Source organism: Carettochelys insculpta, chromosome 10, assembly GCF_033958435.1.
Source record: "Carettochelys insculpta isolate YL-2023 chromosome 10, ASM3395843v1, whole genome shotgun sequence".
Lineage (NCBI taxonomy): Eukaryota > Metazoa > Chordata > Testudines > Carettochelyidae > Carettochelys > Carettochelys insculpta.
Window position 1 is genome coordinate 16771991 of NC_134146.1, and position 17501 is coordinate 16789491.

Sequence of the window (17501 nt, forward strand, 5' to 3'; positions counted from 1 at the left end):
TAGAACTGGAAGGATCCTCCACACGTCATCAAGTCCAGTCCCCTGCCCTCCAAGCATCATCCTTGGAAGCTTTTTTTTTTTTTTTTCAAGTTTATTTGCAACAGTCCCTTAAATGGGTTCCCTCCAGGGCTGAACTTGCAACCCTGGGTTTAGCAGGCCAATGCTCAAACCACTGAGCTATAAGTTCAGCTTGAAAATTAGATGGCACCTAACTATCAGAGGAGTTACATTGGGGAAAACAATAAACAACTTTCAAAATGGAGTTTGACAAATTTACAAATGAGGATTACGAGCAATAGCAGAGCACTAGCCTGCATGACCCAGGAAGTCCCTAAATCTCATTCTCCTAAAGAAGCCTGATTTTCAGAGAGTGGATAACGAAGCTTTCTGGGTGAGATACACAAAGGTACTTGAAGTCCTAACTGCCACATCAGTTCCAACATTCAGGCATCGCAGAGATTCTTTAAGCCTCTGTTCGGCTGCTGCCTAACCCTGGAGCTCTAACGTACCAGGATTCTGGAATTTCCGTGGTTAATTTCCCCTAGGTACCTAAGTTTCTGGCAGTGAGCAAGCACACAAGTGCCTCAGGTTAGGCATTCAAATAACCAAATGGGATCACCAGACTAGGAGCCCCCTGACTTCTTTGCTTGTGGGGCCCCATCCTGTAGGCACTTGCAGAGAGTGCCTAGGCCAGGCTATGTCTAGATTAGAACAATCTGTTGATATCTTCCAGCAAAACTTCTGTCAACAGATTGCGCCCAGATTGGCAAGTGCATTGCTCTTTCAATGCCTTCTGTCAACAGAGAGTGGCCAGACTGCCCCTTCCCCCCCACAACCCCTGCCCAATAAACACAGATGTGGGGGAGGTGCTCAAATAACTGGTTTACTTAAACAAAGAAAAGCACGTGGAAAAGAAATGGTGTATTAACGATGTGCAATAAAGCAAAGTACAAAACCACTGAACTATGTACAGTGGTGGGGGGTGGGCTTGGGACGAGGGTGGGGGGGCATCAGAATATGGAGGGGGAGCGTGAACCCGAGGGGGAGCAGGACCCCGAGTGGCATCAGCCTCGGGATCCCCTCCTGACGTGGGTTCAGGGCCCCTTTCAGAGCTGGGCTGGGGCCAGGAGCAAGGCGAGGTACAGAGGCAGTGGGGCTCTGGCAGGATCTGAGTCGGCAGGGGAAGCAGGGGGGTCTGGGGAGCAGTGGGGGCTAGCATGGCCCTCAGCCATTGGAGGAGGCCCATGATGCCCTGCAGGATGGCCGGCAGGAGCAGGATGGCAGAGGCAGCAGTGGCATGGGTGGGGGGTGTCATTGTGGGTGACAGCCGTGGGTGGCTAGGCCACCATGTCCTGCCAGATGCCAGTGGTGGAGTTGAAGCAGGACTTTTGTTGGTCCCAGGCCTGTGACTGCCATTCCCAGTCATCCCACAGTGATGGCCCCTCCAGCTGTGGGCCTGCCCTTATGGCAGTGTGGGGCTGGCTCAGCCTTGCAGTGAGGTGGGGCTAGCCTGGCCCTTGGATGGTGTGGGTCCAACTGTCAGGAAGACAGGGAGGAGGACAGAGGGTGAGTCATTCACACGACACAGACCCTAAGGCCCTGCCCCACCACCAGGAGCAGCAACCAAGACCCCCTGTGTGAAGGGATGGCCTTGTGTGGCCTGAACAATAGGTCCTGGCACATGGGGGCACTGTGGTGCCTCTGGGACCATGTTGACCGCAGTACCCCCCAACCCCCACTTGATGGGCTAGCGGCCCAGGGGGGTGTCCAGCCAGAGGGGCATCCCCCATGGGTGGCAAGTGAGCTGGGAACAGCTTAGCCCTCCCCAACCCCCCCCACCTGTGGCTCACAGTGCTGTCTGTGGGAGCGGGGTACTGCCCCTCGCCTGCAGGTATGCCCGCATGCTGGCAGCCACACTCCTCAGTGTGTCTGGGATCAGGCCGTCACCCTTGTGGCTAGCTCAGTTCCAGTCTGGGCAGGTGCTGCCAGGGCCCCTCCCCAAGGTCTGGGGCTCGTCCAACCTCCTGCGAGTCTGGCAGCAGATTGGATGGAGCCCCTGCCTGGGGGCTACCTACTGGGTCCAGGTGGCACGTCCTACCTTTCACATGGTTCCATGTGCTGGGACTGCAGTGCAAAGTCCCACCCAAGCCGGCCAGGCAACACTTGGAGCACGCTCCATCTGCTCCCACCCCTCGGCCCTGGGGTGTGTGACGCACAGGGCACTTACTGGCGGCCCCCGGCTCAGCACCGATAATGCTCAGGAGGTGGCCTGGCTTGTGGGGACCGACTCCACGACAATCATCAGGCTGCTGCTCTCCTCCGAGGCTGTGTCTGCCTTTGGCTCCGGTGGGGTTTGGGACTTGGAGGGCTGCTCCTCCTCCTCCTCCTTCTCCGGGGGCTCTCACTGCTGGGGGTAGCCTCCAGCACCATGTAGACAGGGCACGTGGGAGGTGATATGTCCACCCCCAGCATGTCGTCAAGCTCCTTGTAGGAGAGGCAGGTGGCAGGTCCTTCTCCAGAGTGTCAGGCTGCCACCCGGGCCCAGGCATAGCCCTGGTGATGTTCTTTTAACTTTGCCCAGACCTGCTCCACGCTGCAGGTGGGGTGGCCCTGTTCCACAAGGGTGGTGGCCATCCGGGCGTAGGCGGGGGCATTGCGGTGCTTGGCCTTGGGGTCGGGGAGGGTGTCCTCCTTGACATACAGGTCCAGGAGGGCCTGCACTTCAGGCCTGATCCAGGAGGGGGCCCATGGGTTGGTGTCCTGGGGCAGCTCCTGGAACCCCTCAGTCTGCTCCCTGCAAGGCTCAGGGGGGAGTTGAGGCGTCTGTCTGCCATCTGCAATGTCTCTAGCAAAAGAAGCAGCTGTGAGGGTGTGGGGGACTACAGCCTGTAGCCCTGCTGCTTCCACACGCTCAGCTTCCTGCCACAGGGTTTTCTAGGCTCCCTGCAGCTTGAAGAGGGGCTCGCAGCAGAAAATATAGAGCACAGATTGCTGTGGACAGGGCGTTCCCAGGGCACCTGCATGGCACCCTGGAGGCCTTTTCTGCCGACGGAAGCCCCCGCTGGAACGTCCAGCTCAGCTTTCTGTCAACAGATCTCTGTCAACAAAGAATTTCTTCCTTGCGGGGAGCAGGACGAGGCTGTTGACAAAAGTGCTGCGTTCTGTCCATTTACTGTCAACAAGACACCTTGAGAATCAGGATGCTCCACAGGTTTTGTCAACAAAACCCTCAGTGTAGACATGAGAGAGGAGACTCAGTTGGAAGAGGAAGACCCAGTGTAAAGGAAGGAAAGAAGCAGCCTTTCTTTGAACCTTTGGCCAAGCGGTTAAAGCTTTCACCCAGGATGTGGCACACCTATATTTATTCTCCCTCCCCTTACCATGTAATAGTTATGTGAATGCGGGTTTTCCGTTTCTCAGCTTAGCGTCCTAACTACATGGGCATCAGATATGCTGGTGTTGGTCTCAATTTCTCCAACTGAAGCTGTTCCACTGTTCCACTCCATTTTAATAATTAAATATGCGTAAAGCCAAAAAGAGTGAAAATGTCAAGGCAGGCAAGTTAAACCCCTCCCTCTGGCATTTCTTTTTGGGCTGAATTATGCAGTGTTCCACTCATGGAGAAAAAGCAGATGGACCGTGAACATCAAGTGGCTTGCTTTAGAAAGAAATGGCCATATGACAAAAGTGAGGATACCCCTGACAGTGGTAAGGGGCTTGGATTCCCTGTAATTTGAACTCTGCTTATGCATCTCCCCACTCAATGTTCTGCCCTTCATGGAACCTCTTCTCCCCCTTAATTGTACTGCATCTGGAGTCTAGGGCTTTGGATTCCACCAGGTAGCAAGGCACCTAAAAGTTATGCAATGCAACACTGAGCACTGCTAGATCTACAATTTACACGTTGCAATGCTGAGCCTTGCAAGGTTTAAAGACCTCTGTAGATCCACCACTTTATGAAAATAAGACCAGCTGAACGTAGTTCAAACTGGACAGAGGTATGTGACTTGGAAATGCTTGCCATTAATTTAAGTTCCAAAGCAATACTACCAGCTTTTTATAAGTGTACCTTGGTAGAGCACTCCCATGCTCATGCTGCCAAACATCTAAGGTGAAAACAAAACTAAATTAAACTAAAAAGTGGCTATTTTTACTTTTATGAATGTAAGGCTATGTCTACACTGGCCCCTCCCTTTTAAAAGGGGCATGCAAACGCAGTGGATCAAAATGCAAATGAGTTGCTAATTTGCATACTCAGTGCCTTATTTGCATAATGGAAGCCATGCACCATTCCAGAAGAGCTGCTTTTGAAATGCGAAATGGCTGTGTAGACGGGGTTCACTGATCATGTTGCTTACTGAGTGATATCAATGGAAGAGAAAATTAGTAAACGGCCAAAGTTTAGAAATAGATTAGATGCATTTATGAAATCTTCCATAGTTTATTGACAAATGTCTTTCCAAATATTCATATCTACAATTAAGGACTTAATATTCTGAAGTTATATACTAATGGCAAGCTACTGATGTGGACATCACATTTAAGAACAATAATTTCTCCCCTGCAATATTCTAAGATTAATGTTCTGTGGACTCTATGCAAAGTCTGAAACTCCATCTGCCACTGTTGGCTTTCAACAGTCTGGGCAAAGTTCCATAAAAACATAAGAATGGTCATATAGGGCCAGACCAAGGGTCCATTTAGCCTCGTATCCTGTCCTCCAACAGCGACCAGTGACAGATGCCCCAGAGAGACTGAACAGAACAGATAATCATTGATTGATCCCTCTCCCGTCATCCATTTCCATCCTCTGACAAACAGAGGCTAGGGACACCATTCCTACTCACCCTACATGTTAATCATTGATGGACCTAATTTCCATGAATTTATCTGGTTCTCTTTTAAACCCTGATAAAGTCCTGGTCTCCAAAATACCCTCTGGCAAGGAGTTCCACAGGTTGACTGCACTGTCTGAAGAAAAATTTCCTTTTGTTTTAAACCTGCTACCTATTTATTTCATTTGGGCCATGTCTACACGAGCCCAAAACTTTGAAACAGCCATGCAAATGGTCATGTTGAAGATTACTAATGAAGCACTGAAATACATATTCAGCGCCTCATTAGCATGTGGGCAGCCATGGCACTTCGACATTGCTGCAGCTCACCGCCGTGTGGCTCATCCACATGGGGCTCCTTTTCGAAAGGACCCCGGGAACTTCAAAATCCCCTTAGATAGGAATAAGGGGATTTCAAAGTTGGTGGGGTCCTTTCAAAAAGGACCCCCGTATGGAGATCCGCGCATCAGCGAGCTGTGGCATTTTCAAAGTGCCGTGGCCACCCGTGTACTAATGAGGCGCTGAATATGTATTTCAGCACTTCATTAGTAATCTTCGAAATGGCCATTTGCATTTGCATGGCCATTTTGAAGTTTTGGGCTAGTGTAGACGTAGCCTTGGTGACCCCAGTTCATGTGTTACGGTAACAACTAAGTAACTTTTCCTTATTCACTTGCTCCAGACCTATCATGTTTTCATACATCTCAGTCATATCCCCCTTAGTCTCCTCCTTTCTAAGCTGAAAGGTCCCAGTTCTTTTACTCTCTCTTTATATGGCACTCGTTCCAAAGCCCTAATGATTTTTGTTGCCCTTTTCTGAACCTTTTCCAATGCCAATATATCTTTTTTGCATTGAGACAACCACATCTGTATACAGTATTCAAGATGTGGGCATACCATGGATTTATACAGAGGCAATAAGATATTCACTCTCTTTTTTTAATGATTACTGACATTGTTTGCTTCATCGATTGCTGTAGCTCATTTGAGTGGATGTTTTCAGAGAACTACCCACAATGACTCCAAGCTCTCTCTCTCAAGTGATTATGGCTAAATTAGTCTCCATATTTCTGTATGTATAACTGGGATTATTTTTTTCCCACTATATATTATTTTGCAGTTATCAAAATTAAAATTCATTTGTCATTTTGTTGTCCAAACAGCTAGTTTTGTGAGATCCTTTTGAAGCTCTTCACAGACTGCTTTGGTCTTAACTATCTTGAGCAGTGTAGTATCATCAGCAAGTCTGTCCACCTGTTTACCCCTTTCTCTAGATCATTTATAAATATGCTAAATGGGATTGGTTCCAGTGTGGACCCTTGGGGGACAGCACTAGTTACCTCTCTCTATTCTGAAAAGCTACCATTTATTTCTGCCCTTGTATTTCCTCCCTTTTAACCAGTTATCAATCCATGAGAGAACCTTTCCTCTTATCCCATGAAAATTTACTTTACTTGAGAACCTTTGGTGAAGAACCTTGTCAAAGGCTTTCTGGAAATCTAAGTACAATATATCCACTGGATTCCCCTTGTCCACGTGCTTGTTGACCCTCCCCCCAACCCCCAAAGAACTCTTGCAGATTAGTAAGATGTGATTTCCCCTTACATAAACTATGTTGACTTTTTCTCAGCAAACTATGTTCATCTATGTGTCTGACAATTCTATCCTTTACTATAGTTTCAACTAATTTGCCTGGTACTGTTGGTAGATTTACTGGTCTGTAATTGGCAGGATCACCTCTAGAGCCCTTTTAAGATATTGGCATCACATTAGCTATCTTCCAGTTACTAGGTACAGAAGATGAAGGATAGGTTACAAACCACGGTTCATAATTCCACAATTTCACATTTGAGTTCTTTCAGAACTCTTGGGCAAATGTTATCTGGTCCCAATGACTTGTTACTGTTAAATAGGTTTTAAATAAATAAGTGTTAAATATGTTTATTTAGTCATATTTTCAGTCTCTTTCAAGGGAGAAAGACAAAAGTTTCCAGCTGTAGGGCATACCAATGAAAGTGCACAAGTATTCGCTACAAATATCATGGTGCTTTCAATAAGGGGGATACCCGAATGCAGTAATTTTGAAAAGTGCCATGTAGCACAGGAAACTTGTGGAAGGGCAGAATAACCTTTCAGAATGAAGAGCCGTGCTTCTGCTGCAGCCCAGAGTTCACACTGTTACTTCACTAAAAAAAAACTGATAAAGTAATATTATAGGTGCTTAAGTAATATATGCAATTACAATTAGTGAATATGTCCATAAGGCTGCACATACTTTAAATTATTAATTTTTTTCTCTGTAAACGTTGTTAGTAAACTAATTATTAGTAAGCTCAGTAAACTAATTTACATATACTTAATATTATTTGTAATGTTGTACACTCCTGTAACATCTTCCATCTGAGGAGCTGATGGATCTTTAAAGTTGTTTTTTTAATGAATGAAGCCTCAGAACTTGTTAGTGAGGTAAGCATTGCTATCCAATTTTAGACAGATTAAATTAGGGATGGAAAGGATAGAGCCAAAGTTTTGTATTTGAAGTCGGGCATCTCAATTACCATACAGAAACTTAAATAAAAGTGGTCTGATTTTTGTAGGTGCACATCTACTACTCAAGCCAAAACTATGCTCTGTTTTCAAAGGTACATTTTTATTTACCTGCCTAATTTATTAGCCTAACTTTGAAAATTTTGGCCTAATTAACTTGACCAAGGTCACACAGAACAGGGGTGAGCAAAGTGGGGGTGGGCCCCCCACTAGGGAGCATGAATTTTCTTAAAGGGGGATGATTGGCTGCTGGGTCTCAGGCTCATCTATCTCATTAAAAATGTTGAAATACGTCACTGTTTTTATTTAGTTATATACCGATATACATTTATATACCAATTAATGAAGTTATAATATTCTACATACCTATTTCTTACACATGCCGAAAGGTTTTGTTTTTCCATATGAACATAACCACAATTCTCTGTCAATTTGGACTGCATTAGACAGGAGCAAGGGTTGGTGGGGCGGGTCTCCTAACTGCAGGGGCAAAGAATGGGACCCAACGTAAAAAGTTTGCACACCCCAATGTAGAAAGTTAGCGCACAGCCATAAGAGAATCCAGTAATTTACATCCCTATAACATTTTTATTGTGTTGTGTTAAAAGGCAGGTGCAGATGTATATGTTTATCAATAAGTAACACAAAGATATGTACTGTTTTCAAATACTTTCATTATAATGGCTCTTTGTACAAATACTACATTTTTACAGGTTTGTGATAATCAAGACAATGCACACTACAGATCACTTTCGCAGTCATAACACATCACACTTAAAACAATTTTCTGTTGCTATCTTTCTGCTCCTAAATAGTCAATACATTTCTTTCTCCTGTCGTAAATAGAAGTGGTCAAGTAAGGGTCTATTAATAGAATACTTCTCAGGATATCATGCAGATAGCTTGCATAAATACACAGGGAATAATATAACCACCCAAATTCTCCAATTGTTAGACACACACACACACAAATCATTCCAATACCATACTATGTAGAAATATGGAGTAATAAGCAGTTTCTCGTTCCAGATAGAAGAGATTATAACAGCTAATTAAATTCTTTTTAAAAAAATTCAGGCACCAAACGAATTATCCTGCAACTTACAATAGTACTTACAGAGTGCTCTCCTTTGTACATTACAAAAACTAATTATATGGCATTATTTTTCATCTCTTGTTATGAGTAGCTCACCATATATGAAAAGGGTTAAAGTCCCAACTTCACATATACAAAAAGGTTCATATCAAGAAGGAGGGAAAAATACTCTCTAGATGTAACAATCATAACTGAAGGCTAATTATCAATACACACACAATATTATAATGTTCTGCTTTTACTGTGCTGCGGAAAATCAGTATTTTTAATGTGGGATTCCTTTTCACCAAAGTTTAACTGAATGACCCATTATATAAATTAAACCATCTTCCGTAAACTGTTTAAAATGCACAGAAGGGATTCAGTAACACATTAAACAACAATCTCTAAAAAATAAACAGCAAAGCCTATTTCAAACAGTCACTCAGACTCAAGGGCCTGGCAAAAAGTCAATTGCTTTATAGAGGTTGTTTTCTAATATAGGCGGAAGAGAGGTGTACTCATTAGATATTGGTGATACTTTGGCGCAGTCTCTTTAAGTGAGAAGTTTAAGACAATTTTTTAGTAAATGTACTGTAGGTCATTTCTGAAGGCTAAAAAGGGAAAGTACAAAATATAATGAACACTGCTCCTCTTATTCTGAATGTAACAAAAATGCATCTCTTCAATTATCTTCCAGGTGAGGGCAACAGTAAGCCAGTTTTCTTTGATAAATGGCTTCATCCCCTCTGCATTAGCAAAAACAGAAACAAGGGTATGCTGGTAAATGATAAGTGGGGAAATGGCATGTGACCCCCTCTCCCCCATTGACTTTCCCAAGATGCCAGGCTATTGTATTTCTGTTAGAGACAACCATCCTAGCTCGCAAAAAGATGTTGGAAAATTAAGGTCTCAGCTTTGCCTCCCTCTGTCATACACACACCCATCCCTTATACATATGAACAATGCATTAATCTGAGTCTCATTAATTGGCCACAATAAGCGCTATCATGTCCTCTATTATCCTCCTCCCTTCATTGATGTTGTGGAAAATAAATAACACTTCGCACTACTCATCACAACTCCCTTGGAAATAGGTAAATCAGAATTATCATTCCCATTCCACAGAGGAGAAGACCAACCCATACAGAGATTAAATAACTTTCCCAAGGCCAGCTACCAGATCTGGGGCAGGGCCAGGATCAGAAGTGCCTGGCTCCCAGGCTATGCTCTGATCCAGCAGCCAACACCGCCAAGCAAAACGATGGACCTGTACCCTTATCCACGGACAAGGCCCTACTCTTTTAAAGAATTATTTGGCCTTCAGGGTTGAGTGCCAAACTAACTAACCCATCTCCTCCTATTGTGCCCCCGTCTTCCACCTTGGGCCGGGACCAGGAGGCAGAGGACGCTGAGGAGCCCGCATGGGTGGGTGAGAAGCAGGGAAGGGCGCAAGTGAATTGGGGAGAATGGTTCCACCCCCTCCCACTGCAAAGTCTTCCCTTACCCCCCCGGGCTGGGCTCGGGGCCTGTGCGCAGGACTCTGGGAAGGAGGCAGCAGGGCAAGGGCAGGGCGGTGCAACGGTCCCGCCTCACCCCTCACATCCCCACGAAGCGCAGGCCAGCGGCCCCCTCCCCCAGCGTGGAGCAGCCGGGCCAGGCGCGCCCACCGCGGGCAGAGCAGAGGCCCGGCGGCGGGAAGGTCACGAGCGGGTGAGCCCAGGCCAAACGCGCCCGGGGCCCCTGTCGCTCCAGCCCCCGGCCCGAGCTGGGGGGCAGGCGGCCTGCACCCCGCAGGGCCTCCCGCTCCCGGGCCCACGCGGCCTCAGGCGGCGGCGGCAGCAGCAGCAGCAGCAACAGGCGACCGCGGCCCCAGCGCTACGTGCGGCCCCTCCTGCCGCCGGCAGCAGCCCGCCCCCTGGGGGTCCCGCTGCCGGGGGCCGCCGCGGCCCCGGCCTCGGGCCGGTACTTGAGCCAGCAGATGAGCCAGGTGACCACGACGGAGAAGAGGGCGAGGATGCTGGCGACCGAGAGGCAGATGGGCCCCACGGGGGAAGGCGAGGCCGGGCCGCCGGGCCCCGGCTCCCCCCCGTACTGGTTGACGAAGATGAGGCCGGTGAAGAGCAGCACCACCATGGAGAGGAAGGAGAACACCACGCACACGCAGCCCGCGCTCAGCGCCGCCCGCTTGCAGCTCTGGCAGCTCTCGTAGCCCCCGCCCGAGGAGCGCGGCCCGGGGCGCTGCGGCCGCGGGGGCGGGGCCGGGCCCGGCGCGTGGGGCGCGGCGCGCGGCTGGGGGCCGGCGGCGGGGGGCGGCGCGGGCGGCAGGCTGTCCTGGGGCAGCGGGTCGCGAGCCCGCAGCTGCAGCGGGAAGGCCTCGGCCAGCTTGGTGTTGACCGGCAGGCTGTGCACGCGCTGGTCGGGCAGGGCCGTGCGGTGGCGGCACACGGGGCAGCAGATGGCGCCGCCGGCGCCCGCCCGCCATGGCGCGGGGCCGGGCGGCGCGGGGCCGGGCGGGGGGCGCTGCGCGGCGCGCAGGTGCAGCTGGCTCAGGCACTCCTGGCAGAAGGTGTGCAGGCACTCCAGCAGCTTGGGCGCGCGCCGCTCCAGGTCGAAGTAATTGTAGCAGATCTTGCACTCGTAGTCCTCATAGCTGGGCGCCGCCGCCTCCTCCTCCCCGCCGGGCCCCCCGCCGTCCGCCGGGCCCCCATCCTGCTGCCGCCCGCCCGCCGCCCCTAGGCTGCCGCTGCCCTTCTCCGCCAGCTCGGCCATAACATCTTCTCAGCCGGCGGGAGGGAGCGCCACCGAAAAGGGGAAGCTCGACCCTCCCCCGCCGGCCGCCTGGCGCTGCTCCGCCGCAGCCCCCGGCCCGCCGCGCTGCATGGGAGGCGGCCGGGCCGGGCCGGGCCGGGGGGCGGTCTCCCCTCAGCCCTCCCGCATGGCTCGTAACTCAGGAGTCCTCCAGCTGCGGCGCTCGAGCCGCTCCGCCGTTGCCTCCCGGCCCCCTGGGCGCCCGAGCCTCTCCCGTCTCACCATCAGCGGCAGCCCCCCGGAGCCGCCGCTCTGCTCCGTCCCTCCCCGGCAGCGAGCGGGCGAGCCGGTGATGTAATGCGGGGATCCTGCTCCGCTCAGGCTCGGGCGGCAGGGGAGGGAGGGGGAGAGAGAGACACACACGCCAGCGGTGGCCGCTGCCTGATCAGCGCTGAGCTCATTTCCGCGCTCAAGGACGAAAGCCGCTGATCACAAGGCCAGCTGCGCCTCTGGGCTGCAGTTAGGGAGGCCAGGGCCAGCCTGGAGCTGAAAAGGGGGAAGAGGGTTCTCGCTGCTCTTGCAAATGATCATCTCCAGCACACGCCCGGCCGGCTCCGAAGGAGGTTTTCTGTTGGAACTGAACTGAGATCTAATGAATAGACACAGAGCCCTGAGACTGGGCTGTTTCAGAGGCAGAACAAGGAGTTGCTGCCAGATCAGGGAGATATACTTAAATGTTTGTGTGCCTTCACTGTACTCCTTCATATCTTAGAAATACAATGCTGGGGTCATTCTCATTGAAGTGAGGGGGACTATTGTTGTTGAGACCAAAATCAACCCTTGCACCCACACACAGGATTTTATTTTCCCAAAGCACTGTCATTTACTTCAATGTATTAATTTAATACAGGTGCCTTTGGTGAGGATCGTCTACGTTGTGTCCTTTGCTTGTGGGTGTTGGTCTGGTTCAAGGACAGTGTCAGCTTTTGTGCGGCTCAATATTTTTTTCCTTTGGATCTGTGTCAGTACATTTGGATCTGGACACAGTTTTTCACTCTTTACATAATTTTCTGCCAGGTCTAAATATGGGACCAAGTCCTCTTTGCCTTACTCATTTGAATGTAATATTATAGACTTATATACATGGCACTATATTTATGAGATAGAGATGTGGCCTGTGTTACTACAGAAGAAGCAGTGCTGTTATTTTTTCTATTTGTATTTTCAAAAAATCGTATTTTGTGGAGCTTATGTTGTCGTGGATGTTTTCATTTTGAAATGTGGATTTCACGCAAACAACAAAGCCATTTAGAAATTTACTACAATAAATATGATCCTTTCTATCCAAAATATTTCTTTTTTGTGTGCCCATATCTGTCTTGTTCCTCCAGTGTATGCCCCATCATCTTCAAAAATACCGGATGGACTGCCAAATGACCTTTTTTTTGTTTCGTTTTGTTTTTTTTTTTTAACTAGCAATAATCATCTAACTCTGTAGGATTATGTGAAGAATAATCAGTGGCCCTATGAAACTCCAGTAAGCTAAAAAAAATTCATCATGGAGAATCCCGGATAACTTCTCACAATCTTTAATTGTGTTAAAAGATGTTTCATTGAGTCCGTCAAAGATCCTCCAGCCAGGAGTACAATTTACAATAAGTAGTTTTGAGCTGGCTTTTTAGCTGCTCATTCATTATTCTTTTGACTAATGCTAACCAGCACTAGGATGTTGGGTGCAGTTGCAGATACATATTTGTTCGGTTGAATAACATTTCGTTACCAACACATAATGTTTTCTTTTAATTGTTGGACATGCAAGATATTTCATGCATCATGGATTCTGGAGATGATAGATCTGAAGGTTTCCTTCTTCAGACTCTTCCGTTAGATTATAGCATCACATACTTTGTCTGGTCTCATTTAAAATGACCCAAAATGCTTATGCTTTCACGACCTCCAGTGAGATTATATTCCACTGTCACAGGTCTCACTAACCCAAGTTTTTGTGAAAACCTCAAGTGACTCCACTGATCTCAAACATATTATATGCTGGGCCCATTAGTTCCTCTAGATTACACAACATAGGTAGTGGTTCTGGACGTTTTAGTACCAGAAAGATTTGGACAGATTGGAGGGAGGTAAAATACATTGCTAATTGTTCACAGAGATTGATTTATCAGAGAAGATTAAAACAAAAGGTAGATATTTACTAAATGACGGGCAGATCTGAGAACTCTACACACATCTAAATGGTGAAGCCCAGGGAGAAAAACTTGTTTAAGGTAGGTGGTTATAGGATAGTCTGAAATAATAGGCTAAACTTTAGTAGAGGAAAGAGAAGGCTAAAGATGAGGAATGAAGCGGTGTTCCCTCGTGCACTGTACTGGTCCCCCAAGACATCTGGGTTTATAGATTCCAAGGCCAGAAGGCACCATAGTGATTATCTGGTCTGAACTGCTGTATACTATAGGCCTTAAAATTCCACCATAAGAATCCATTTTAAAGTATAGCATAACTTTTAAATATATATGTAGAGTTGATTTAAAATTGCCAGTAATGCAGATGCCACAACACAATTGATAAATTATTCCAATGGTTAATTACTCTCACTTTTAAAAACTTACACCTTATTGCTAGTCTGCATTTGCCTAGATTCAACTTTAAGCTATGATGTCTTGCTATATCTTTAATGGCTAGATTAATGCACCCATTACCAAGTTTTTGTTTCCCTTGTAGTATTTATAGACTGTAATCAAGTTACCTCATTTGATTGGAACACATTGGTTATGTCTAGAGTACAGTGATTTGTCAACAATTTTTTGTTGGAAGATATCTTCTAACAAAGCTTCTGTTGACAGATCACTGCCAAACTGCCAAGCAGATTGCAAGAGCGATCCACTCTGTCGACAGAGCGCAGATGACCTGCCCAGACACTCTGTTGGAAACACAGCCAACCAGAATCACAGCAGTCAGGGCTGCCCATTGTCCTGGAAACCCTATCTGTCAACAGAGGGTCCCTGGAATGTCCAGAGTGACTTTCTGTAGACAGATCTCTGTTGACAGAAGTGTTATGTCTCATGGAGAGTGGGATAGGGCTGTCGACAAAAGTGCTGCATTCTGTCAATTTAATATCGACAGAACACCTTGGAAATCTGGATACTCCCTGGACTTTGTCGACACAATGCCAATTTTGTTGACAAAAGCCTCTAGTGTAGGCATAACCCTTGAGTCCACCACTATTAGGCATGTTTTCGAAACCGTCAACCTTTCTCTCTATTTCTGCTGCTGGATCTAGCTGTTTAGGTGACCTTGGAGAAGTCATTTTGCCTCTCTGTGCCAACGGTAATGATACTGACCTTTGGAGATCTACTGATGAAAGATGCGATATAACAATTACATGTTACTCTCCAAACAGTAAGCTATATTCTTTGCTCACATAGTTCAAGCTGTAAATTCAAAGTCACTCTACTTAATTCTATAGACTTGTAGGTTCAGTCTCACATCTCCACTACAAAGACAGACTATTGCTTTCATAGTCCACAGTGTGCTGTTTCCCGTATGTGTCTCAACAATCACACTTTTTAAAAATACCATATTGATTTGCAGGTCCATGGGTAATCTGCCATCCACAATCACCCTCAGGTCTTTTTCAATATTATTGTTTTTCCAGTGCTGCTTCTCTCTCCTAATGAATATGTGTGTTTTGGATTATCTTCCCTTAGATGCATTGGTTTACATTTTTTCCTACAGTAAATCTCATTTTATTTCATATACGCTTTATTCTTAAGGTTTCCTCATATACTTCCTTACTGTGGTTCTCCACGCCTCCCAGTTTAGTATTATCTGCACATTAAAGTAGTCCATTGTTGCTTTCTTCCAGAACTTCAATAGAGCTGTAAATAAAATCATCCCAGACCACCAAGTTGATAATATTGTCATTTTGCATTACTTTATGTCCATCAGTTAATTTTCAAGCCATCTGAAAGTGTTCAAACCCAAGTCATTTTGAGTTAATTTTTCACATCAGAGTCTTTGAGGTGCTATATCAAATATTTTAATGAAGTCCAGACCTATCATCTGCATTCTCTTGTTTTAACTGCTTGGCCTTCATCTCTCTATCCTGATCTCTCATATCTCATTTAAGGTCATCTGAAGCCACACCTAATAAGGAGATGCAAGCTAATATTTGGAAAAGCCTGTTATAACTGGCTTGAAAAAACACAGAACAAATTGAGAAGTTTGGGCATAATTATATAAGATTAATACACAGAAATTCTAATTAGCTAATAGGCAATATGCAAAATTTACATCTTGATAAAACTGAACAAGTGAAAAGAGGTATTCAGTGGCTAAAAGCTTTTTCACCTTAGCTTCAATGATTGCTGGTGTGAATGCTATGATGATATATAAGCACAATCTGTATAAGCACAATCTGTCTATTGTGACACAGACCTTTAGTATTTTAAAAATGCAAGCATCATGGAGAATCACATTAGCCATTGATCTCTCTCTGTGTATGAGCAATGGGCTATTCCTATATCTATGTAAGCATGCAAAGTGCCAGTAGTCATCTTTAACAGCCTTACTAAGCAGTCATAGACACTCCCCTTGGTTTCTGTGGTCTGTCTTACCACCAAGCTAAGGCTACATTTACACTATCCTGGAAGATTGACCAGCTCAGGGGTGATCTTCCAGGGTCTGATTTTGTGCATCTAGCATGGATGCACAAAATCAACTTCTCAGGGATCACAGTTGACTCCTGTACTTCTCGCAAAATGTGAGGAATAAGGGAGCCAACAGGAGAAACTCTCCCACCAATCCTCCCCAGTACAGACAGTCAAGTTAGCTGAGCATACATCAATTTTAGCTACACAATTGCCATAGCTAGAATTGCATATCTGTGGTCGACTTACTTTGCCTAGTGTAGACGAAGCCTAAATGTATCTCTGTAATAAATGGCCCCTTACACCAAGAATCACAGCAATATTCAGGTTACTCCTGATCTCAAATGACGAGTCATTAAGTTAATTGTGCTTTAGGTCTCACACCAAAGCCAACACTCATAACCAGTGCCTTTTTGTAAAAAAAAAAAAAAAACCCACAATGTGCCAGTACTTAACCAGCTCCCCACCCCCACCCCCACCCCCACCCAATCCCATGGCTGGGGCTGCCAAGGTGCCAGTACTCAGTACCAGCACAAAAAAATCATGGCTTATAACTAATTCTATAGTAGTCTATGTGAAGATTTATTAAACAGAAAAAAAGTAATTAGAGCTATTTACAAGACCGAAGCAACCAAACATAAGCACATTAATGAATTAGTCTTAGGTGTCAAAAAGCAATATATGATCCTATAATCAGCAAGCACTATTTGATTTTTAAGGTTCACCCAGGCTAAGCAGCTTGCGATTTCTTTGCTTATGCCTCAAAAAACTTTGATTCCCTCTGTCAAGTCCGAGCATCACAGTCATGCTTAGTTCCTTTGGTCTGGTGTTTTCATTCCTGTCCTACCAGGTTCTGTGAGTTGCAGGCTCAACTGATGGGAGAAGTCGACTTGTATGGCTCATCTGCAGTGGAGAAAAGCAGAACAAGAAAAATCTCCAGTTCGTTTGTTGATTGGCTACTTCTCATTCCAGACGTAGGGGGTTCACAGGTGTGAGATCCAACCAGCTGGTATTGATGGGGCTTCCTTTTGTGGTGAGGTATAACAATTTCTGTAGGAGGGCAGCTCTTCACACTAATTAATGCCCCTCTCCTCTCTGATGATTCATAGTCACAGAGGCTCACAATACAACTGCTCAAATATTACATTACAACATGGAACACAAGTATTACAAGTAAGGTTAATGCATGCTGCAACTCACAAGCATTCAATGGAGTCTAAGGATTTTCTTATATTTCCACCTATTTTATTAATCTTAATCCACAAATGAAGAAACCTGATTCCAGCCATGTTTGTACTGAACACTGACATACATGAGGAACTTGGCATGTGCTGACACTTGGCTTACCAGCATCACAATAACTAGTGTACATGTTAATCTGAACAACAAGGACAATGGGGATAACTTGCCAGTCCTCCTCAAGGGCCTCAGCTGTCAGGAAACTGCCAGAAGACATTCAATCTCAGTTTTCTCAGTCCATCTAAATACTGCCTTGAGAAGAGAAAACCCTTGTCACAGGGTAATTTATTATGTGTATCTGAAAGGAATAAAGACCCACATCTTAACTCAGTGGCTCTCAGCTTTCTCAGCCTACTATGCACCTTTCAGGAGTTGCATTTGTCTCGCATA

General features: G+C 46.5%; 1 protein-coding gene across 1 annotated transcript; it reads right to left on the reverse strand.

Moving 5' to 3' along the window:
* Positions 1-10202: 10202 nt before the first annotated feature.
* RNF228 (ring finger protein 228) lies at positions 10203-12474 on the reverse strand. Its single transcript, XM_075004534.1, has one exon. The coding sequence runs from the start codon at positions 11227-11229 to the stop codon at positions 10336-10338; it is 894 nt and encodes a 297-aa protein (XP_074860635.1). The 5' UTR covers positions 11230-12474; the 3' UTR covers positions 10203-10335.
* Positions 12475-17501: the final 5027 nt, after the last annotated feature.